This window comes from Corylus avellana, chromosome ca2 (genome assembly GCF_901000735.1).
Source record: "Corylus avellana chromosome ca2, CavTom2PMs-1.0".
Classification (NCBI taxonomy): Eukaryota; Viridiplantae; Streptophyta; class Magnoliopsida; order Fagales; family Betulaceae; genus Corylus; species Corylus avellana.
In genome coordinates this window covers 6,947,546-6,972,162 of record NC_081542.1, presented here as the reverse complement: position 1 = coordinate 6,972,162, position 24,617 = coordinate 6,947,546, and the positions used below count along the sequence as shown (strand labels likewise).

General features: G+C 37.1%; 3 protein-coding genes across 3 annotated transcripts; 1 reads left to right on the top strand and 2 right to left on the bottom strand.

Moving 5' to 3' along the window:
• Positions 1-1,191: 1,191 nt before the first annotated feature.
• Positions 1,192-13,448, top strand: LOC132170311 (serine/threonine-protein kinase EDR1). The gene is made up of 13 exons (XM_059581239.1): positions 1,192-1,830; positions 4,440-4,862; positions 6,187-6,290; positions 7,627-8,810; positions 9,454-9,494; positions 9,840-9,908; positions 10,484-10,584; positions 10,772-10,850; positions 10,931-11,029; positions 11,729-11,797; positions 11,909-11,958; positions 12,558-12,734; positions 12,838-13,448. The coding sequence occupies exons 1-13, from the start codon at positions 1,411-1,413 to the stop codon at positions 12,971-12,973; spliced, it is 2,952 nt and encodes a 983-aa protein (XP_059437222.1). The 5' UTR covers positions 1,192-1,410; the 3' UTR covers positions 12,974-13,448.
• A 653-nt stretch (positions 13,449-14,101) lies between these two features.
• On the bottom strand, positions 14,102-19,452 carry LOC132171733 (uncharacterized). The gene is made up of 5 exons (XM_059583123.1): positions 19,072-19,452; positions 18,579-18,727; positions 17,309-17,470; positions 16,238-16,353; positions 14,102-14,431 (listed from the first exon to the last, which is right to left on the bottom strand). Exons 1-5 carry the CDS (start codon positions 19,304-19,306, stop codon positions 14,413-14,415), a joined length of 681 nt encoding a protein of 226 aa, XP_059439106.1. The 5' UTR covers positions 19,307-19,452; the 3' UTR covers positions 14,102-14,412.
• Positions 19,453-20,751: 1,299 nt separating this feature from the next.
• LOC132170596 (uncharacterized) lies at positions 20,752-23,455 on the bottom strand. The gene is made up of 2 exons (XM_059581624.1): positions 22,985-23,455; positions 20,752-21,714 (listed from the first exon to the last, which is right to left on the bottom strand). Exons 1-2 carry the CDS (start codon positions 23,326-23,328, stop codon positions 21,060-21,062), a joined length of 999 nt encoding a protein of 332 aa, XP_059437607.1. The 5' UTR covers positions 23,329-23,455; the 3' UTR covers positions 20,752-21,059.
• Positions 23,456-24,617: the final 1,162 nt, after the last annotated feature.

Below are 24,617 nucleotides of genomic sequence, written 5' to 3'. Positions count from 1 at the left end.
TATCATTCTCCATTTTTAGCCACAAGCAAGGTATTATAAACAATACAAATTGAAACCGAAGTAAAAAAAAAAGTAAAGCCCTTAAACCGCAATGGAGTAATGAGCGCTTAATAATAATAATAATAAGTATTTATCACATACTAAAAAACACATTCCACTTTTATAGAAGCCAATTTATAAATATATTTATGTCATGGTCTTAGCACAATTAGTTAGTTAATAGGTTTGTCATCAATAATGGTGGTTCAATGGTATGAAAGAAATTCTTAAGTAGCTGGATTACTAGGTGTGGGTTCGAATCCTGCAATAAGAATCGTCAAACAAGCATGGCTAGTGTTAGTGGCCTTATATCCCACTAATGCTTAATGAGCCTGAGTTAGACTATGATTCAATCGAGTTTAAAGAGGACATGCGATTTTTCACCTACCCTTCTTGTTGTTGGTTCTTTTGGCTTGGTGCTATTATGTTTATGCTCAAGTAGAGTACACATAATTAGAGTCTATTTAGGATTGTGTTTAAAAAATAAAGTTTTTAAGTCAAAAAAGGCTTTTGAGCAAAAGCTTTATTTATAAGCTTTTGACAAAAATACGTTTGACAATTTTTAGGCTTTTTGAACCATTAAAAATGTTTTTAATTTTTTTTATTAAACGAGTACTTTTTTTTCTTCAAATAGACTTTTTGAATGTTAAAAACATTTTTAAACTCTTCAAACGCAATTCGAAACATGCCCTTAGTTGTCTTTTCCTACTTTTTTTTTTTTTTAATAGAATATAAAAAGGGAAAAAGAAATGTTAGTTAATATACTTAATAGGTTTACCATTTAGCGTGCCAAACACAAAATACATGTCATGCCTCAAAATTCAAGAGGGTAGATGACGTGGATATTGACCTCAACGTAATCGAACCCGATCTCCCACTTACTCCACCATGTCGCTCTCTCATTGGCGCGTTTACTTTTCTTTCTCTTAGGCTCTTATGAGAGCGTGAATGGCAGTCTCGTAAATGTAATACCGACGTAATAGTAACCTTCCGACGTATAGTAACAGTAAATAATACTACTAACTAATCTTCACACTTATTTACCGCAACTACGACTTTTGACCCCCGCTGATTTCACCCGGACCGCCGATGTCGTATGTGTGAAAGGGATGTGATAAAATAGTCGGGGAGAGTAGCGTTAGCCTGCAACAATCAACGTACGTACGGTACTACTAGTATTACCGCGTTAAGTTTTCCCTCCTCACTTTCCTCTACCTCCGCCCCCCGAAGCCAAAAAGAAAGCGAGGGAAAGTGAAGGAAAATAGAGAGAGAAAGTGAGGGAAAATAGAGCGAGACAGTGAGAAAGTGAAGAGATAGAAAGAGGTCAAGACTAAAGAGCGAGAAAGTGAGGGAAAGAGTGGGAAGAAAGAGATGAAGCACATTTTCAAGAAGCTTCACTTAGGGAGCAATCACGACCCCAACCGATCGAACGAAAACCCTAATTCGACCACTGCGACGCCACCGTCGTGCGCCTCCGATCAAACCGCGGTTTCCGGTCACGTCCAGAGCTCCGGCGCCGGTCCGGCGAGTCCTTTGTCGCCGTCTCCGGCTCCTTCTCCGGCTAGCAACGCCACAGGTGCGACGGCCGATCCTGCGGACTATATGTCGGAGGAGGAGGAGTTCCAGCTTCAGCTGGCCATGGCGATCAGCGCGTCGAAATCGGAGTTCCAAGACGATCCGGAGAAAGATCAGATCCGCGCCGCGACGCTGTTGAGCTTGGGCGGTCATCGGATCGATTCGACGAGGGATAAGGACGAGGTTACGGCGGAGGCGCTATCGAGACAGTATTGGGTGAGTTTTTGCTTAAACACTTGGAGATGAAATTCGGTGAAGTTTTTGGTATTGACTGTAGTGAATGATCTTGAATTGGGGGTTTTTGCTGGGTTTCTTAGCTATTTCTACGGAATTTTGTATTGGGTTTTGGATTGGTTTAAATTAGGGCATTTTACTGTTCATTTGTGTCAACGGTTTAAAATTTGCTTAAACCACCTTTGAATTTGCTTAAATCACCTTTGAATTAGAGGAAACTTGGTTCAATGATGTGTGATGGAAATGGCATGTAGTGAAATGTACTATACGAGCTTGATTTAGAGGCTTTTGATAGTTGCCAATTTGTATTGGGTTCTCTATTGTTGTAGACTGTGGAATTTACTGTTCAAGTTTGCATACTCTTTGAAATTGTTTTAATTTACTTTGATATAAGGGTTTCCAAGTTTCATGGGCTGTGATTGCGTGTAGCATCTGGGGAGCTGTACTGTGTGACCTTAATTTATTGTGGTTTAGTTGGTGTGTATAAGCATTTAGTTTTGGATGGATGTTGATTCGTGCAGATTGTCAACATTCTGCTTAATCGACAGCTAGTTTGGCAGAATCTGGTTTCTGCAAAAGAACATAGCAAGTGGTTGAGTTTAATTTTCCTGAACCGTTTCTAAGTTTTGAGTGTTTCTAGATTGTACCATGTGAGCTTTGGTTACCAATATTCCCTCAAGTTTTGGTGATTTGTAGTGAAGTATTTTCTGCCTGAGTTGGAAATGGTGTTGAATGGAGCAAAGTAGTGGATGTTATCTTCATGCTCTGTTATAATAGGCTACTTTTTGTTCATGAAAATAAAACTATGTTGTAAGTGGTTTCTGCAAGTAGTTCTCATGAAATTGGTCAACTTTAAAATATAATAAGTTTCATGTGTATTCCCTCCAAGCCAAATGCTATAAAGTGTTATTTTGGGTAAAAGTTACTTTCCACTGGATATTTTACAGAACCAACCTGAATTTTGCTGGAATTTGGTCCATGCCATGTGAAGAACATCAATTGCAGATTCTTAACCAAAGTTTCTTGAATTTTATTTCCCCAATGTTTTAATTTGTTTTCTGATGACATTGTAAGTTCTGTCATTGGGGCTTTTTACTTAGTTTTGGGCAATTTTTTTAATGGATTCCTACTGCGATCTACTTCTGCATGGGGATTATCATAATATAAATTAAATGATTAAATTCATCTATTTTTATCAGATTAAGTTTTTGGGATAAGTGGTAATTTAACATGGTATCATAGCGAAGATCCTAAATTTGAGCCTTGTTTCCATTATTTATCTCTCATTTCAATTAAATATTCAACTTGTTGAATCTCACTTATTAAGGAAAAATTTGAGCATACACGCGATGGGGAGTGTTAGAATATTAATTAAATGATTAAATCAACAATTTCCTATCAACTCAAGCTTTTGAGATAAGTGGTGATTTACCATAATTCGGGAGTGTTAAATAGGAAAATGTCTAAATTCTGTGTGACAGTGTCACTCACTGGTAAGCAAGGAAAAATTTGGTTTATTTTTTTTTTTTTTTGATAAGTAATGATGATATAAAAAGAGCGCAGAGGGGCGCAACCCATATACACGGGAAGTATAACAGAGGGCGCCTAGGAAGGAGAAAAATGAAAAAGAAACTCAGAGAAACTAATCACTAAAGGAGCTAACCAAGCGGCCGTCCAAGAGTAAAGAGTAAAGAAGAAAAAATGAGTCAATTCCTCTAAGGTCCTAGTGGAATTTTCAAAACATCTAGCATTTCTTTCATTCCAAATACACCACATAAAACATGCAAATCTCATTTTGTTCCTGAGTTTGTTAATTTTACCTTCGTTAGCATTTCTTGAGTATCATGATTATTGCGTGCTAAACTGGGTATTTGTGATTTATATGCGGAGAATTTGCTTTGATAATTGGCTGGAACTTTCGCTGTCCAAATAAAATCAATTACGGAAAAATGTAATAACTTTGAACTATGCACTTTACTTTAGGCAAACTATTTTCCATACAAGCAGAAAAAGTATCCAAGCTCTTCTCTGACTGGATTCTGCACTTGGAAGTGTTAATTTTTGTAAATCAGAGGAAAAATTCCTAGTGGAAAAGTTTTTTTTCCCTCACAGTAGCGTCGGTTTAAATTACAATTTTAGTTTGATTATTGAAACTGTGTAGTTGACTTTTATCCCTTTTTTTTGTTATTTTTTAATGTTGCTTCTTAACAATAAATGATGATGTTTTGGCCAGCATACTGTGAGTGAGAGAGAGGAGAAAGAAGAAAGACTTCCATGGTTTCAAAAAATTAACATTGCACTTTTTCAGATATCTTTCCTTATGTTGCAATTTAGAATTCAGAAGGGATTTCAGATATGTGGAATCTACACCTCAACTGGTGTAACTGGATATTACTTATCCACTTACACACACAAAAAAATAAAAATAAAAACTGTGCAACTGGATATTGCGCCAACTTTATTGTGATATCCTTAGATGTTTGCTTTATGTTAGTGCTTGATTATGTTTTGCTTGCATTTGTACTTGAGTTTAAAAAATGCTTTCGTACTCCTCCTATTTGGCTTGACGTGTTGTGTTTTTGGTTCACCAGGAGTACAATGTGCTTGACTATGAAGATAGAGTGGTGGATGGTTTTTATGATGTATTCGGGCTCTCCACAGATTCAGCAAACCAAGGAAAGATTCCGTGTCTCACCGATCTTGAAACAAACCTTGGGAGTTCTGGCTTTGAAGTTGTAATGGTCAATCGAACAATGGATCCTGCTCTAGAAGAGTTACTGCAAATTGCACACTGTATTGCTATAGACTACCCTGTAGCTGAGTTTGATGTGTTGGCAAAAAGGCTTGCTGAACTAGTTAATGGACATATGGGTGGGCCTGTGAAGAATGCTGAGATAATGTTGGCACGGTGGATGGAGAGGAGAACAGAGTTGAGGACATCTCTTCCCACAAGTGTGTTGCCTATTGGGTCGATAAATGTTGGTCTTTCACGACACCGTGCTTTGCTTTTCAAGGTCAGCTATCGGACTTTCATTATTGACTTTAGGCTCTATAGGCAATATCATATGGATCTATTTCTTGTGGCTATACTGTTTATTAAAATTCCAGGCCAAATTTGGTGTATGCCATTCAATGCCATGCTATAATATTATATGGGTTCTTTCTCCACCTAGTAAATTTGTCTAAGCTGGAATTTTAGTTTTGTTTTCAAAAAGCATCTATTATTTTTGGAGGTGGGGATGGGTTGAGGTTGGTCATAGGTTCAGAGCTTATCAAGTATGAGCAATAGTGATCGTAATCTTATTGTCACTATAAACTATCATTGGGTCTTTAGAATCATATCCAAGTTATGCCAACAATATCGTCAACCATAATATTTCACATACCCCATGTGCCATGACCCAAAATTCAACTTTTGCGCTTTAATTTTACAACCATTGGCTGTTTTTTACTACACTAGGTAACTAGATTTCCTTCTACAAATGTGAAATATCCTAAATTAGATCTTTGGTCCGTAACTAATCCAGCCCAATTTGCATTTGTATGTGACTTAATTTTCAAGTGATTGTGTCGAGAGAACAAGAAACCTTTACCTGGTGAAACTTTCAAATAGCCACGAACCCTGTAAATTGTTTCCTTATGAGACTTACTTGGTGAATGCATAAATTAGCACAAACTGCATAGGCAATGTCTGGACGAGTGTGAGACAAATTGATTAATCAGCCAACCAATCATTGATATCTACCTTTATCATTCTCTCATAACTTATTATTATGCTCTACTGGGTTGTCAATACCCTTACAACTGAGCATTTCTATTTCCTTGAGTAGATCAACAATATATTTTTGTTGAGAGACGTCTCAATCTTGCTTCCTCAATGCCCAGAAAGTGTTTTAAACTTCCTATATCTTTTATCTCAAACTCATTGGCATGATGATTATTCTGCTTTTGTATTTCATTAAAAAAAAATGTTCATGTAAAAATTGAAGTCATCTGGTTTCGAACCAAATTTAGAGGATGTCTAACTATCGTGTTTTTTTTTTTTTTTTTTATCTGGGCCAGCTCCTGTAAAAAATATTGAGGCGGCACTATTTAGTGAGTTCCTTTTAAAAAAATAAAATAAAAAATAAAAAAATAAAAAAACATTTTGCTGAAAGTTTTCTGGCTTATGATTGTGCAAAATTTTTATCTAATTGCTCTTTTTTTGGGCTACGTTTTTTAATTGAACTATAAATATACTTAGGGTTGACCAATGATCTATATAAAGTTCCTCTAACAATATGAGTTAGGGGGCTAATTGGAGATGTATACTCATTTTCTCTGTTTCTGTTGATGTAGGTATTAGCTGACAATATGAGGATGCCTTGTAGACTAGTAAAAGATAGTCATTACACTGGCGTTGAGGATGGTGCTGTCAACATAATAAAGTTGGAGGATGAAAGGTTATGACTTGTGCCTTTTTGTTAACCTTTGTTGATAATGATGGACACTTATTTGTGTATGCTCAGTGGGATTTAGATTTTTGTAACTGAGATAATCAGCTGATACTTCACTTATCAAAAAAAATAATCAGCTGATACTTATATGTGAATGTGAGTTTTGCTTAGTGTTCAAAGGATTTATTTTCCTTTTTCCTAATTTGTAAGTTGCCTTTGATTTAAGCGTGAAATGCTTCCTCAACTTTTATCTTTTTCTTGTGTCTTTCTTTGGTTTGGGTTGTTGGGTCTTTCTTGTGCTCACTTTAGCTGGGTGTTTCCTATTGTATATTGCCTGTGTACTTATCGGCCTCAGGCTTTTTATAAAATTTCTCTTTAATTAGCCAAAAAAAAACTTTTTATCTTTTCACCACCCAGAATTTATCTTTAAATGAAACAGTGACCAAGACAATAGCTTTATCATGTGCATAATATAGGGAGGTTGTGTCTTATTGCAATTACTATTAGATTCTAGCGTTAATGTGTGGCCCCTCAAGTACCTCGCTGTCCCCTTGGAAGTGATCCTTCAAATGCCGATGTTTGGAATTTACATATTGACAAGGTGAATAATCAAGTGGAAGGGAGTGTAAATTCTTTGCAAAGTAAAATTTGACTACCAATACATTAATACTTGGGTAATATCATCTGTATCTTCAGATTCTTGTGGATGATTCTCTTAAAACTGAATAAATATAAAATGAATGTATGTCACCAACATAACAAATATTTCTTCTCCATTAATTAACCATTTTTTATCTTAAGCAGGAAAGCCACTTCGGTACAGGTTATTTGATTTTGAGAATAACATCCTGCAAGGGATGTGCTTGGGGAGAGTTTCTAGAAATTAAATCATCTTTGGCAATCACTATTTTCCTTCACCAGCTTCTGTTCCTATGTTAATTAGATGTCAGTCCGAAGTTAGATGTCCTAATTCATGGTTACTTTTGCCTGATCTTGTACCTACTCCCTCTGCATTTATCCATGTATTTATCTAGTCTACAACTTAGATGTTCTCCATTATGATTTTGTTTTGTGAGTTTTATTCGTCTCTGTACTCAAGTCTTGCCTTTTATTTTCTCAGTTATGTATAAAGTTGTTTTTCCCTCCATAACCCAACCAAATTCCAAAATTCATGCATGTCCCATGGTTTGTTCTATTAAATGCATTAAGTAAATCTTCGTGAGATGCATGCAAATTGAGTGTGTGCGTGTGTGTGTGTGTGTATGTCTAAACCTGGATAATAAAATTTTGTAAACTATTTATGCTTCTACACAGGGCTAATGTATATCTTTTTCTCCTTCAGGGAGTTTTTGGTTGATCTAATGGGAGTTCCTGGAATACTCATACCAGTTGATACTCCAAGTGCAAAGGAAGCTACCTTTAACCCATATAATCCAAAAGTAAACAAAATCCCATCTCTCCATTCCTCTAATGACAGCGGAGTTGCATACTTCAGACCAAAGACTTTACTTGGTGAGGGCAGTAGTCAAAATGCTGAAATGGAGAGTAGCTCACCCTTGGATAAAAGGTCAAGTTCTGAAAAGGCAGAGTCCATGCCCCCATTCCTGCGTGCAAGTGGTGATACTGCTGTTGGTTCATCTGGTACATCTAATAGGCCAACTCCTGATCAGTCAGATCAAATTTCCTCATCAGGCATTGGCACCTCCACGTATAAAGGCAGTCGCATGGTCCCTGCAGTTGGTGATGGTGTGAGGATGAATCTCAATGTAGTTCCGTATAACCAAAATAGCCCTGAGGACTACAAAAACCTCTTCGCAGATCTTAATCCATTCCATATAAAAGGAACTGGCAAAACTTCTGTGCATAACAAAGCTGCAGAGAATAAAGTCGATGAACTTCAGAGACTGAGAAATAACACTGTTTCTGGTCGACCTCCTGCACCATTGATGTGGAAGAATCGATATGCTTGTAATGAAGTCCCTCAGAAAAAGGAGTATGATTATATGGATGGTCTGTTTCCAAGAATTAATCGCGAACCTAATGACTATAATCTGTCATCGTTAGCTTCCACCAGTTCTGCTGCTAAGTCTGGCAAGATCTATGGTGATGGTTTCACATCATCTGGTACTTCAGATATGTCCAGTAGAGACACTGATGGGGGAAATTCTGTCAGTGTCACCAGTTCCATGTTGCAAGCTAACAAAAGTCAGTTTAAGAGGTTGGCTTTGGTTGAGGATCAGAATGCTAATCTAAAGGGAGAACGTCCCAGGAATGGGGAGGAATTGCAAAGTGACACAATGGATGTGGTTAAAGAACATGAAGAGCATGAAATTGGTTTCCATGATCGTAGAAAGTGCACACACGATAGATTTATGGCGACCAATTTGAAATTGAAGGATCCAGAAAATCCTAGCTCGTCTGTTGATTCCAGCACAAATAGGGTTGATCAAATATTTGATGATGTGGATGTAGGAGAATGCGAAATTCGTTGGGAAGAACTGGTTATTGGTGAAAGGATTGGATTAGGTAAAGCATATGGCTTGTTGGATGCCTTTGTTATGTTTAAGAATCTTGGTTTCATTGTAAAATTTGTTTTTTTTTTAACCATGTGTGTGTGTACGTACGTATGTATATATGTGTGTGTGTGTGTGTGTGTGTGCGCGCGCGCATGCATGTGTTTTTGTGTATATATGTATATGTACTACCAATTGTTAAGATAATGGTAAACAATTGGTAAGTTATCACCATTTTCCTTTAGTTGAGGCTTTTGAGACAATTGGTAATTTATTACTAATAAAAGTGTATTGCCTATGGTTGGTTTAGTCCTGATGGGTGTTTTAGCTGTGTAGTTAAAAAAAATTAAAGAAAGAAAGAGTAATAGTAATAGTGTATTAATTATGTATTGGGAACTTAATATCCTTAAAAGGTTCAGGGGCCTTTCCCTTTCTTTCTCTTTCTTTTTTGGCTATAAAAAGGTAAATTTCTTTGGAGACTTAATGGTGCATCGTATTTTTGTAGCTCTGTACTAGTGTTATGCTTAATAAATCAACTACTAGGAGGAGGGGCTTGTTTATTCCAATCCTTGCATAGCAATAACCTTCTGTATTTTTTTTTTATTTTTTTTTTTGAGAGTTTTGTAATTTTTTTTATTCGTTTTCCTTCTGCATAGGTTCATATGGAGAAGTTTATCATGCGGATTTGAATGGAACGGTGAGTTCTACAATTCCTTTTTGTAGTACATATAGTTGCTAAGCATTGTAAAATTTTGCTATTTGCTCCTTTGCTATAAATTAGAAGAGTTAAATCTTGCTGTCCTTTTGTCTTTTGCTCTTGATAATTCCAGCTATTTAATATTGATATTATATTAGATATTAGATTAGATGTGGACGATTCTCTTTCTTTGTTGTCATCTTCACAATACTACTTTGCTGTTACTCACAGTGTCTCATATTATTAGTATCTAGTCTTACCTTAACATCAAAAAAGGAGCTTTTTGAAAATTGCAGTGAAAGTGACAGATTATCTAATTTTCTTCTGGTAAATTTTGAATGACAGGAGGTTGCTGTGAAGAAGTTCTTGGACCAAGATTTCTCAGGTGCTGCTTTGGCTGAGTTCAAAAGAGAAGTAAGCAATGAACTGGCTTTTATATATGCATGTGATATTGCTCTTTTTGATTCAAGGGAAGGAAAAATAAAATCGAGAGCCTTACATTTAAACATGTCATATCTGGATGCCTTCTATAATTACCTTAGATGGTAACTTGGTAAGTAATGCTGCTCTGCAATTCTGAATGTCTAGACCACTAAAAAAAACAAAAAACAAATGAAAACTCTGGAAAATAATCATGCATAGCAGCAGTAGTGGTATTGCCTTGATGGCTGGAGTCTGAGGTGGTAGCAGCAGCAGTCCCAATGAGGGAGCAGTATGTGATGGCACCACCAATGATGCTGTTGCATACACCTTTTGCTGCCTTATATTAAAGTAATAGATTCCATTAGGAGAATTACAAGAATCCCCAAAGCTACAGAACCCAACTTTTAACAGAATCGACATTTGGTGATAGAATGGAATGGCATAACAAGAATTGAGGGCCAAGTTACTTTGTTTATTTTTTTCTGTTTTTTCGGGTCCATGGCTTTAATTTGGAATCAATCCAAAATCAATGACCTGCATTTTTCATTTCTCTTCTGTAATATAAGGTACGGATAATGCTTAGACTGCGGCATCCAAATGTTGTTCTTTTCATGGGTGCTGTTACTCGTCCTCCAAACCTCTCTATCATCACTGAGTTTCTTCCAAGGTATAATTCTGTGCCTCACTTTGTTGTCATACATAATGAGTTAGATATTTTGCAAAATAACATTCATCCAATATCAGATTCTAGTATTCCCAGCAGATTTTACCTGTGTTGATTGGTATTTAAATGCATACATAGTTGTGTCTTACTTTCACGTCATAATTCATGTTACTGAAGTTTGATATTTCAGGGGAAGCTTATATCGGATTCTTCATCGTCCTCAGTGTCAAATTGATGAGAAGCGCAGAATAAAAATGGCTCTTGATGTGGTCCGACAATATCAATCCTCTGTTTTATTTGAAGAGCATTTACATCCATACCCATTATTAAAGCTCTTGTCATCTTGCAGGCAAGAGGCATGAATTGCTTGCATACCAGCACACCCACAATTGTTCACCGGGATTTGAAGTCACCAAACCTTTTGGTTGATAAGAACTGGAATGTCAAGGTATATGATGATTTTGTTTCAGTGTCATTTTGGCGCACTGATTCTTACTTTCATTGCTTGTTACTTGCCTCACTATCTCGCTGCTCACATAATCAATTCGATGGTTGATTATCTCTTGATAGTTTGGAGTCAGGCTCACCCATAACTCACAAATTTTGTAATTTTGTGTCTACTTTGACTGGATTTCTGTTTGTTTGATAAAGGTGTTCCGTTCGAACCTTAATTCCACAACTTATCCCCATTTTAGCCAAAGTATTCTACGTATTGGGCCTCACTTATTGTAGGAGTATTAGAAGGGTAAATTTAATTATAAAATTCACTTGTTCCTATCAGCTTAAATTTTCAGGACAAATGATGATGTAACATATTGGTCTGCCTGCCTAAGGGACTGAATCATTTTGAGTTCAAAATCTTTTGGTTTGAATTTAAAAATGGTTTATGTGCTAAGCCCATTGTTGCATGGCTTGTTTAGCCTGAAACTTAGGCTGGAGTATAGATTGTTTAGAATGGTGGAGAAGCTTAACAAGCTGGTTGATGCATTCCACGGGGAATTATATGATACCCTCTTTATTTTGATAAGAAGTGACAGAATTGCATGAAAGTTCATAAGATAAAATAAAAAGTGACAAACAGCAGTATGCTGTCAAATATAGGAGGTGTTTTAAGGTAATTCTGACAGACTACAGCTCTTCTATGCAGGTATGTGATTTTGGGTTGTCACGCTTGAAGCACAACACTTTCTTGTCATCCAAATCAACTGCAGGAACGGTAAGAATCTGAGATTTTTATTCAATTATTTTTTCGATTGTTTATGTAGAAGACACAATTTGCATCAGCTAGCTTACTTTGACATCCTTTCATCTTTTATCTCTATGTTAGCCTGAGTGGATGGCTCCAGAAGTTCTCCGAAATGAGCCCTCAAATGAGAAGTGAGTTGTTATTGTTTTAAGTTATTTCTATTTTGTATATTCAAGTCAGTTTATGTTCAGTTGTCTTCTTATACTACCTAGCTCTACCCTAATCCATTAATCTTTCATAATGTCTGGAAGCTCCAATAGTCCCATGGTTTACTTGCTTAGGCACATCTTGTTTGTGCTAGAGGGAATTTCTCTATCAGGTGTATCTGTTTTGGCTTACCATTTTAATCTGGGCTGGGTATGGATTTTGATGCCTTGTTGGAGTTGTCTTAGTCCTTAAGAGTCAAGGTGGGAAAGATACTTGAGATCATTTCAGTTCCATTCTAAATAAGATCAGAGTTTCACAGTTAGGTTAACTCATCAAATACATAAGAAGGGTAGGTAGGGGATAGGAGATTATCTGTTGAATTACCAAATACTTGTTCTCTTCTGGTCTTGGAATATGCCTAAAATGCCCTGCTAATAATATGGCTGGATGAAACTGAGCATGCAATAAAATTCTATAATCTTTCAGCTATGGCATTGCAGCAACTTGTGAATTTTACCACTGTTTACAGCCTTGCTGAAGCTGTAGGGTCGCATTATTATATCTTGTGTTGGATATTCTACAGGTGTGATGTCTATAGCTTTGGAGTCATTCTGTGGGAGCTTGCTACTCTGAGATTACCTTGGAGTGGAATGAACCCAATGCAAGTGGTGGGTGCAGTAGGTTTCCAGAATCGTCGCCTTGACATCCCCAAGGAAGTGGATCCCATGGTTGCTAGGATAATTTGGGAATGTTGGCAGACGTAAGTATAAGAAATCTGAACAGTAACATACACTATTGATTATCACTCCTTTACTAAATAAATCCAGTTTAATCGGTTGCTCTTCCTGCCTATTAATTCCCAGAGAGCCAAACTTGCGTCCGTCATTTGCGCAGCTCACAGTAGCTCTCAAGGCTTTGCAGCGACTTGTCATCCCGTCACATTTGGACCAGCCAAGTTCTCCTCTGCCACAAGAGATCTCAGTAAATTCTACACCTTGAAATGTCTCATTTTCTCTAGTGTGAATAAGGAGACATTTTTGTTTCTTTGCCGTGAAGGTAGTACATGAAAATTTTAAAAAGGGAAAACAGGGGAAAAAAGGGACAAAAAAGAAAGAAAGAAACGAAGATTAGAAAGGCTTGTAGGACTATGGCTTGTATTAAAATTGTGTATGGGTTGATGTTGCAGCCAAAAGACTGCAGCAGCACCCTTTGTACAGACAGTTGGGTGTCCATAGTTTATAATATGTGTTCATACCTCTTGTAAGACAAAAGGGGAAGTTGTCATTGTGAAGTAAAATTGATACGAGCTTTGTAGTTGAAATTTTGAATTGATGGTTGAAGAAATCTTGTTGCCCATAAGTTCTCATCATTTAGAGGAAGACGATCTTTTCATTGGCCATCTTTCCAAATGTAATTTGAAAAGTTTGCTCGGTGCTTTTTAATAACATGTGGAAACCAAGGTATAGTGATTTGAGTTGGGTGTGGATGAGAAATTTTCAAGTGTTTTTCAATAACCAAATAAAAATGAGTAATACTACACACATTCTCTCTCTCATGCTCATTGACTTGGCTAATTCTCCTAAAGGTGCATGCTAATCTTACTAGGATTATTAAACAATTGAGAATGAGTTTGTCAACCTCTTTCAAATTAAGAGGGCTTCATTGTCATCTCACTCAAATTAAGAGGGCTTCATTGTAATCATAATAGGCTTAATAGCCCATTGGTCTAGTTAATCTTGTGACGGAGCTTTTAGCGTGGGAAAGTAGGTCGGTTTTGATCGGATCTAGTCAGGTGGTTTGGGTTTTCAGGCATTTTGAGCAACCCTGCAAGCCAGTTTAATGTGTAAAAAGATAGAAATTAACTACAAACTAGTTTGTAAACTAATTCATACAAGGAATAGCCATGAATGGCTCATCTTTTACGGCCATGTTCCAATTCTTTAAATCTTAGGTCAAATGCTTGGCATGGTGGCTACATTTATTATGTGTAAATCTTAGGTCAAGCCATTTTTTAACCAGACACGCCTTAGTGTATGAGAAAATCAAGTAACCATTTCCTGGATTCTTGGTCAATGCAATGAAACATGACTAAATATATCAGAAAAGACACATAAATTAAGAACAAAGTGAAGAAGAACAAGGCTTCCATGCATTATATACCAGTTTCCAATTTCATTGCAAAAATGTATAAACAGGAGCAATGACTGGGTAAAAAATCCCATCTGATCATCAATTCCTGAAAGCAGTACGAGGACCTCGTCTGAAGGCCAACCAGTCCAACTAATTGAAAGAAAACCAAAGGGCTCCAACAAGAGACATTATTTGAGACAGAAAACTGATTCTACCATCGCTGTGCAACTCTCATATCCAAGACTTTGGAGCAGGATTCTTTTCGCTGTAAAATTTTAATTCTCAAATCCCTTCAATCCTTTGCACCCTCAATCCTTCCCACAGCACCTTCATCACAAAAAAAAAAAAAAAAAAAAAAAAAAAAAATTATTGAGAAAAATAAGCTCATCGTAGTTAAGTGTGTGCACGGTGCATATAACGTACCGATTTTGCTCTCTAAGCTATTAATTAAGAGGCACAAAATATATGTCGGCGCTCAAAGATATGTTTTTCTCAACCCACCAAAAAAAAAAAAAACCTTCAAACATATGCCCTATGAAACAAAATTCAGCAGCCATCACTTTATTACTGAGTTTAACACAGACACCAGCTGAAGATGAGTATACTAATAGGAGATAAAAACATCACCAACCTTATGAAAATAACTCACTATATGGTTGAGAAGAAAGATGGAGAGACTTATGAATGAAATTTTTTTGATGATTACATATTCTGTTCACGCAAGATTGTCTGTAGAGGGAAAAATGCTAAGGGAAACTGCCCCTGCCCCGGGGCAACCCCCAACCCCAAAAAAAAAATAGATCGCATGGAAATAGCAAACCTTCAGGGTCGGTTTGGTAAAATTTTATAAAACTTTTTTTTACTTCTCAAACACTGAAAACTCTTTTTAAATACAAGTTAACCAAACGGATTTTCAGACATGGCCCTCACCACTAATGCATTATTCTTAATTTTTTTTTTTTTTTTATAAAAATATTTCTCAATTTTTTATTTTCACAAAAACACTCTTTTCAAAAAATTTACCAAACCAACTTTCAATTTTTCTCAAATATAGCCCCCACCAAATCAATTCTCAATTTTACCCAAAACACTTCTCGAAATTTTACCAAACAAACCAACTTTCAATTTTTCTCAAATGTAGCCCCCACCAAATCAATTCTCAATTTTACCCATTCTCGAAATTTTACCAAACTAACCATTGAATACTTTCTTTTTTATAAGTAATTGAAATATCATTAAAAACATTAAGACGCCCCAAAGTACATTAAAAGTATATATGAGAAAACCGACCCTTGAATACTTAAAATGAAAAACTACTGACCATAGTATTTTAGTAGTCTCTTTTTGACCGTCAATAAGGGAAGGTTTGAGGTTCCACCTTGTAGTAGAGTAGGGTATTTAAAGTTAGGTCTAAAACTATCCCCAGTCATGTAGCTTACTATTGTAAAGAAAAGTGGTTGACCTTCAACCATTGTTTGCACATCCGAATCCTTTGTAGCCACAAGTTCATCTGAGCTGATTAACTAGCTTGTGACTACTTACGAACATCAAACTAAGCTATACCAAAGCCAAGACGTCATGTAGCTTACTATTGTAAAGAAAAGTGGTTGAGCTATACCAAAGCCAAGACTTCATGTAGCTTACTATTGTAAAGAAAAGTGGTTGACCTTCAACCATTGTTTGCACATCCGAATCCTTTGTAGCCACAAGTTCATCTGAGCTGATTAACTAGCTTATGACTACTTACGAACATCAAACTAACCTATACCAAAGCCAAGACTTTCAAAGTATGAAATGTAAGTTTCTATCTATTACAGGAACGAAAAAGAGCATGCACGGAATTATGACTATTAAAATTTCAATCTAATTGAAAGAGTGTAGAACTTTAAAGCAATGCCAGATAAAGTGAGTTGGGAAAGAAAGAAAAAAAACTTTAAAAAATTATAGTTTTTTTTTTTATAAAAATAAAATAAAAATAAAAATAACTATATTATAGTATATCACATATTGCAAACATGTAACAGTATCTACTGAAATTAAAAGACATTATTTAACACTTAATCTAATAACCTTCATGATATTCTAAAAAAAGTAGAAAATATTACTCAAAAGGTTTAAGCATAGCAAGAGTACCGTTTGTATCTCTTCTTGGAACCACAAGGGCATAGCGCATTCCTACTGATTTGACCACTCTTAGCCAAATTAGACTTGGCAAGATCATATGGTGTTGAACCCACCAGCTTTTGCACCTACAGAGCATAACATACAAATAATTGCAAGTGTATGTTCAGTTTGCATTCTAAGGATTAAGAAAATTGAACCAGCCCCTTAACTAGCAAACTGTACTCCATATTCTCCACAGCCAAGTAGCGTGTACCTATCTACATATTCTAGATTCTAAGAGTAAAGAAAGAGTAGACAATACACAAGCGACCTTAGATAAATCCAGTCATCAACACTTGTGCTTGAAGAAACAACATAGGAAAGACAGTAAAAGACAAAGCTCAAGGCAAATTTATTTGCAGGGTGATATAATCCAACAATAGAAGACAGGCAATGAAACTGCATACAATACCACAATCGCAACTAGGTGTGTGATAAAAAAATGGATAGGACCTACACAAATTCAGGTCCCACCCCAGAAAGAGAGAGAGAGGAGGGGGGATAAGAAAGAGCCTACAAATAAGCAGTCTACCATAACTTATCTGATCAGAAATTTAATAAACTTCAACCACCCAGCCCCATCTTTTTCCTCATTGTTGTGTAAAAATCCTTTGTAGTTTACACTCTGAACATTCAAAACTCAGTTCATTTTAATAAAGGAAAATCATATTACTCATAATCTGGGACTCGTATTTTGTCTATGGTGTAAGGAAAACCTAGACCTAGTCAAGAGGTGTTTAGCCAGAAAACAAACCTCACGAACTTACACAAAATATGTGCAGATCAAGATACTCTGCTTAGGGAACTATACGTCCCTCCAGAGACTAGAATTAAGACACATCTACAGGCGTGCATATGCTTCTTTTTTTCTTTTTTCTTTTTCTCAATTTTACCCAATTGCAAACCAACCAAAACAGATTTAAAGATTTCAATTAATAATTTTTATATATTGTACACAGTTAGTAAGAATTTTTCACAAAAACCAAGAAATTAGAACCCAATTTGACAGTAAGAAAAGAAAACAAACTGAGAGAACCCTACCTCAGCAATGTTCTTCGGCATTGGTTTCCCTTCTTCTTTTAACTTCTCTATCTTTTTTTGTGCTTCTTTAGCCCATAAAAACTTTGCAAGTGCGTTCTCAACATCAGCTATTGTGCAATTACAATGCTTTGCTGCTTCTTGTTTTTGACTGCTTTGAAGATTCTACACATCAAGAGACCTAAAACCAAAATGAGTAGATTCACCCAAACAAAATTTCACAAAAAAAAAGTAAAAAACATAGAACCAATGTAGCATAGATCAAGAACATGAAAAAAGATAAACAAAAATCTGCATTGCTAGATACATGTAGAAAGGTGGTAGCATAGATCCACTCAAATAAGGCTTTAAGAAAACAAGTCTGTAGATCCGAGCTCGTTATCTCTTGATTCCTTTCTCTCCAAACGCACCACAATAAAAGAGAAGGAATTGCATTCCAAACAATAATGATGTCATTCCGGCCAACCCTCCTATTCCAACATGCGAAAAGATCCACCACATGTCTAGACATAACCCACTCTACCCCAAACACAACACACACACAACGTAGAGATAAACTAAATATATGCGATGATTATCTCAGTATCATTTCTATGTGGGGTTTTCCGGCTTGATGGGTGTGTCCCAGGGAGTTGGAAAGCTCATCGATTACCAACCAAATCCAGGTGATGGTTGCGGGTTCGCCTTCTGGATATGTTCCAGCTGGATCCCCGTTGTATGTGGTAACGGACCTCACTGGTGGTTCTTCTTGCTGATTATCTGTGAGTCTTCCCCAGCTGGGTCGATGTTGTTGGTGGCTACTAACTTCACCAGTGGTCTTTCCCTCTAAGTGCTTAGGGCATCTTCTCCGAGTGTTCTCTGTACCAAGGACAGCTTCGTGGCATAACGGCTTTAGGAGTGTGCTCAATATAGGACGGGAAGGAAGTAGTTGGTGTTTTGGGGAGGGGCGGGGGGGGAGGGGAGATTTCTTGGGTGATTCTATTGGGTATTGGGGGTGTTTTTGGAGGGTTTTTCCTGGGGTTTGTCTTTTGTTTTCTCCCAGAGGGGCTTCAGGTGGGTTTTGGGGAGTTCTGGGAGGGTTTTTGATGGGGTCTTTGTTGTTTCTTGGGTTTTGGGCTTGTAAGAGCTCCCTTTGTATACGGCATGTTTACTTAAGGGCGCCTTATGCTTTTCCAATGAAGTTTTACATTACTTATCAAAAAAAAATTCTATGTTTCCATTAACACATACACACACACGTAGAGATAAATTAAATATAAGGGAGAAAACCAACCTCTCCAGTAGGATCAAAGCCTCCAAGGTATCGAATTATAGCTTCCTGTTTTTCAAAAGCATCGGAAAATGTCGCTTCACTGCTTCGACCCACTATGTATTGCTTGAATGCCCCTAGCCTTCTAGCATTCTTCAATTCATCCGCAAACCCTGCAATCAAATAACAATAACTATGATCTTAATAACATTAACAACTTACTATTAAACATAATATACACTAATTCCAAAACAAAATGCAAAAAAGAAAAGAAACAACAGGGTTAATCAGTAAACTTGCATTTGCAGAAAACAACAACAAAACTTAAAAGAAAAATGTTTTATGACAAATATGGAAAGTTGAAGGAAATGAAACCCAAAATGCCCATTTTGCATCGAAAAATCAAAAGGGTTTCCTCACGAACAACCAAAATGTGAATCACATCAACTGTAAGCAACAAAATAGAAAAGCAATAATAGCTAGAATGACAGGGCAGTGAGGTGATGCGAGGACTCACGGAGAAGCGTGAATGATTCGGAGCTGATCAGCTGGGGTTCTCCCGGGCTGGTCTTCTGCCCAGTGAAGACCCCTTTGATCTTGTCCATCCATGAGCTCTGGAGCTGCGCCGTGGAGAAGATCGAACGGTGCTGTTGAAGAGTTAGGTGACAGTATCCAGAGGAAGAAGATAAGGAGAAGAATGAGAAGGTAGACAGTTTGTTGCATGTGCTGGTAATGATTCGTGTAGAACGCATTTTCTTGGGTTTTGACTCTGGTCGTCTCAAGATGATGGCTAATTTTGTGTTCTCTCTGCGTCAGTGTTAGGGTTTAAGTCTTTATGGGGTTTTACATTTTCAGCTGCGAGTATTTCTCCTGTCAAACGATGGAGATCTCACTGTTTTCCTTGTGCATAGGCGTTTTATGAAATAATTTTTATGGAAAAATAAGATTTACTTGATTTATAATTAATTTCACGTTGTATCAAAATAAAAATAAACTCAAAAGTCTCAAAAATATGTCCTAAAAAATAATTTAGGACCTACATATCTTGGGATCCTTGAGATTATTCCAATTTTAATCCCAAAAATTGGGAAATTTTATTTGATGCCAACTGCTATAATCCTGATAAAAGAGATGGACTCTTTGTCAATTGAGTTGTTACTATTGTTCAAAAAAAATCAATGACTTAAGGCTTAGGCATCGGAGCTATAACTATCTCCCGTTAGCGACTCCCAACAAGCTCTTTTGTCTAATCTCTCAATGCTCTGCTGGTTATCATTTATCCAGTAATTATATAATTTATATTAGGCATAATTATGCGGGTGTTACATCACCCTTCAGCACAAGGGTCTTTTAAAAGGGGAAAGGATTATTATGGAACCACATGTACATGAGAAGCATTGGGAGTTACCAACGTGAGGATTGCAAAGATAAGAAGGAAAAACTTGGATGAACGTATGACTATTATCTCATTGTTATATGGAGTCTTATTAGGATTAGGGTTATATATTATTAGGATTATCAAGGATATGCATGTTATTTTTATAATTATATTTGCATTCTAATTCTTTTTGTAAGCCTATATAAGGCACCCCGCATTCATTAATAAAAATGAGATATTAGAAATTTAGAGTTATTATTCAATTGATTGTTGTTTGTAAGGAGACTTAGAATTTATTAAATTACCCTGCTACGATCACACGTTCAGTTACTCAATAACCCCAAAAAATTGGTCGACCACCCCCAAGAGAGTAGTTAGGATAGCCGAACCATCCCTTAAAATAGTCAACCGTTGTACTGTCAAAGAATGGTCGACCATCTTCTTACTCTCAAAGAAAATGGCTGGGGTGGTTCCATTAACTACTCCCACAACTGAAAAAAAGGGTGGTCAGCCCATCCCCTATAAACCTCTTCTATTTTTTTTTGGTGGCCGACCAACTTATTGGGATAAAGAGGTGGTCAGCCCACCCAACCACTCAATTGGAATAGCCAACCATCCTCTAACCTCAAGGGTGGCCAAACACCTTAAAGGGTGTCTTTATTTTTTATTATTATTTTTTTTTCATTTTAAATGCCTAGGTGACTCAATTTAGGCCTAAATCAAAGAATTGCATACCCTACAATTCAAGGTGACTCAACATCGAATCATGCAGTTTTGTGCAATAAGAGGAACCACCATAAAATCAATGAAGAAGAAGAATTCAAAGGAAAAAGAATATATTAAGTTGTTAACACATCTCTTGTATCCATTACATAACGTTACAAATCGATATACCTAATTTACAACTCACAATGAATACTTTGCTACTCAAAAATACAAAACAGGTTCAAGTTTGCGCTCAAGCTGATGATCCATCAATTTGTTATCCCTCAACCTTCCATATGCATTTATCAACAGGAAGTTGAAGACTTGAGCTTTCTGGTTGCAGTAGTTACAGGCCACCTGTAGCTTCGATACCTGCTTCCAAACTATGAAAAACTAAATCCAAAGAGAAAATCCACAAAGTCCTAAGCTTTCGACCGCCTAAACTCGAACCAGATCTCATAGTGATTGAAAAGCAAGCTATCATGTGTATGCGTTCCAACATACTCGAGCCCCAAACTCGTGAGCCGCTTTGTACACTCCTCTCCGCCCAAACGGGTACAGAACTTTATGTTATGTGACACAAAGATTCGCCCATCATAAGGTTTCAATTTACTTGCTAACCTCTCCAGACCAGTCCACACAAGCTTATCAGGCATATGTAGAAAGACAGCACTAGCATATATCAAATCATACACAATGCCTGGACCAAACTTAGTGAAATCCATATCCTCGCCTCTCACAATCATTGGGCGCTTGTATAGGAGCCCTTGGGAAGGAAGCTCATATCTAAATGCAGCCATCAGAGAGAGTTCATCTCTTTCAAGACAATTGTAATGCTCAGGATTGAGATAGCGAATGAAATGCAAGCCAACTCGTAGGGTGCCACAGCCAATCTCGAGGACACAGGAGTCAGGCGTGAGATGGGCAGATTCAGCAAGGAACTCAAACACATCTCGCCCACCTGCCCAGGGCTCGCCATAGTTGCTGTGGTGCTCTTCAACAAGAAGGTCTCCAGGGCAAGGGAGGGCAGTGTGGTTGTTTGCTTCAGGTCCTTCATAATGTGATATGCCTTTGAACCTGGAAAAAGGAATTTGATTATAATCTTGACAAGGCTAGTCATAAAAACACACAGAAAAGGATATCTACAAACTCTAACATGTACATTGAACACATATATCTATCCAAACACTACAAATACAAACACACGCAAGCAGAATTGATTCATATAACAGATAAAGAATGCTGAAGCTGCAAGAAATGACTTGAACAAGCACTAAATATAGTTTATGCAGTTCCAACTTTGGCTGCTAACAAAACTAAATGGAGGGGGTAAAAAAGAAGAAGAAAAAGGAGCTTTTAATGACATACTTTATTTAGAATGCATTTTCTCAGGTTCCTACAGGTCTAAGTTCTACAACTTTTTATCTTCTCTCTATTCCAGTGCTTCTCAGCAACCAATTGATTTTTTTTTTTCTCCACATTTGAAGCCAAGACCCATCCGATCCAACCTCACCCAACCAGCCAAGCGGCAGGTCCAAGCATTTGCCAGACCCCATAATAGTAGAAAAACAAAGAAAACATAACTTACCCCATCCAAAAAAGAGGAGCACTAATCAACTGAAACTATGGCAAATAATATCAGAATTTTAAAACCGGTATCCAAAGAATACATTCTGATGTTTACAGACTCTAATATCAAATATTGGCGATTTCTTGCATGCACTCAAACACCTGCAAACATAAAAGTTTCACAAAAACCTAACCATTGTTTTAAAACAAAAATGTGACGATAATATACAACTTCCAGTAAACATATTGAGCATTGTGTGTGTATGGAGAGAGAGAGGGAGAGAGAGTGCCCCAAAAAGATTTCCTTGCATTTCCTCTGAATTTCCAATTGTCTATCACACTTTCCCTTCTGCCCTCTTTCATATACATATCAATCCTATGCAACCCACATTTCCAGTAACCATTGTCCATTCCTCTTCTTAACCTTCATTCCCTTCTAAACCCATTCTCACATCTTTCCCATTCTTTCTCCTCCAAGCCGCCTTCTACTCCAACGTCCTGCCCAAACCCCAAATCACTCAATCCAAGACCCCCCAACACACACACACAGAAAACAAGCTTAAACACAATTCTGAAACAAACCACATGATATAGACATTACAACATAAATTCAAATCTCCAAAATCCGAACTGAGAGAGCAAGCAATGCGTAAATAAATCAATAAATAAGTACCCCACAAACCCACATCAGAAGTTTGATCACACTCACAAAATTACCCACACATTCGCACAAACACAGAGAGAGAGAGAGAGAGAGAGAGAGAGAGAGAGAACGGACTCCGAGAGATCCTGGAGCTGCTGCGCTCGGGTGCGAGGGTTAATGCCCTTGCGGAGGACATTCTCTTGCATATGGAGTCCATTCGCTCGGATCTGCTCCTTCACCCAATCCACATCCTCTTTTCTCGTCGACACAGTCACGCCACCACCGGACACGGGGACACCGACACCAATACCGACGCCGGAACCGGAACCGGAACCGGCCCCGCCACCGGGGCAAGAACAGGAGGAGAGCGAGGACAAGAGGAAGAACAAGAACACGGCAGCCACCGAGGCCGCGAGTACTAGCACTGGGACTGTTACCACCACGCCCTTCGGCGACGCCGAGGACGATGAGATAGCCATGTGTGTCGGTGTCCCTCTTTCTCTGTCTGTCTTGTGTGTTTTAGCGAACTCGGAGTCTGGATCGACGATCGCTCTTATTCTTCAAAACGGCAGCATTTTCATCGATTAGAGATTGATCGAAGATCGCTTGTATTGATTGTCGTTTAGGAATATTATAATTTTTATCACGCAACATGTTCCTTATAAATAGATATAGTTGTCCATGTATAACTCATGCGAATTTAATTGTTAAATTTTTGTTTTTTAATTTTTTTCACTCATGCGAATTTAATTGTTAAATTTTTTTTTTCTAATTTTTTTTCACTCATATTGTGCCAAATGATATTCATATGGAGTTATAATACTACAAGTTCCTTTCAAAGTAATGTAGTAGTCCACATGCCACTCATGTGAACTGTTTTCTAAACAATTAAATTTACATGTTAAATTTTATTGCTTAATTTTTTTATTCATGTTATACAAATTGACACTAATATAACAGTCATGAGTTTATTTTCAAAAGTCATGGGAGTTTCTCCATATTACTCATGTAAAATGGCAAGAGATAAATAGGTGGTTTAGTGTTTCATTTCCAAAATTACCAAGGGTTGAGGCAAGTTAGAAGCTCAAACTAAGCCCGAAGAAGGAATATTTACTGATACCAATGTCTTTTCACTCGTTGCCATTTCGTACAACAACCAAATGGCTCGGATCTAGTGGTCACGACAACCAAATCGAGTGGTCCGACCACCCTCGCATGGTGATTGGGGCTGACATGACCAGGAGGAGGGAATGTTATTCCTCCGTTACTTTTTGTATAAGTAAGAGTGTATTAAGAATTTTATTCATTGTTATTTGAACTTCTTATATTTTTCCTAACACTCATTCATATTTCAAAATAATCTTCATTCTAGTGCATTAAACTACCCTAAGAAATTTGTATATCAAAGAAACTAGAATAAGAAAGTTGGGGTGGGCCTGAAGGCTAGATTTAAATTTGGGTTGCCCGAGCTTGCTTACAAGAGGGCTAAACTGGGTCCGATTTATTGGACTTGATCAAGAAGTGCCCAACCCCAAAGGTCGAACTTCGAAGATCCAACAATCACCTGAAAAAGTGTATCAATCTTTCAATTTTTTTCAATTTCACCGCTCCGTTTGAATTTTCTGTTCAATCCTGTCAAAATTTCTAAAATACCTTTTTTAAAAAAAATATATATATAATTGCCTTTTTCAAAGATTCAGGCGTGAATATTTTGTAAACTTCGTTAATTCCTAACCAATGCCTAAATTCTTGCATTTTTTTTTTCTTT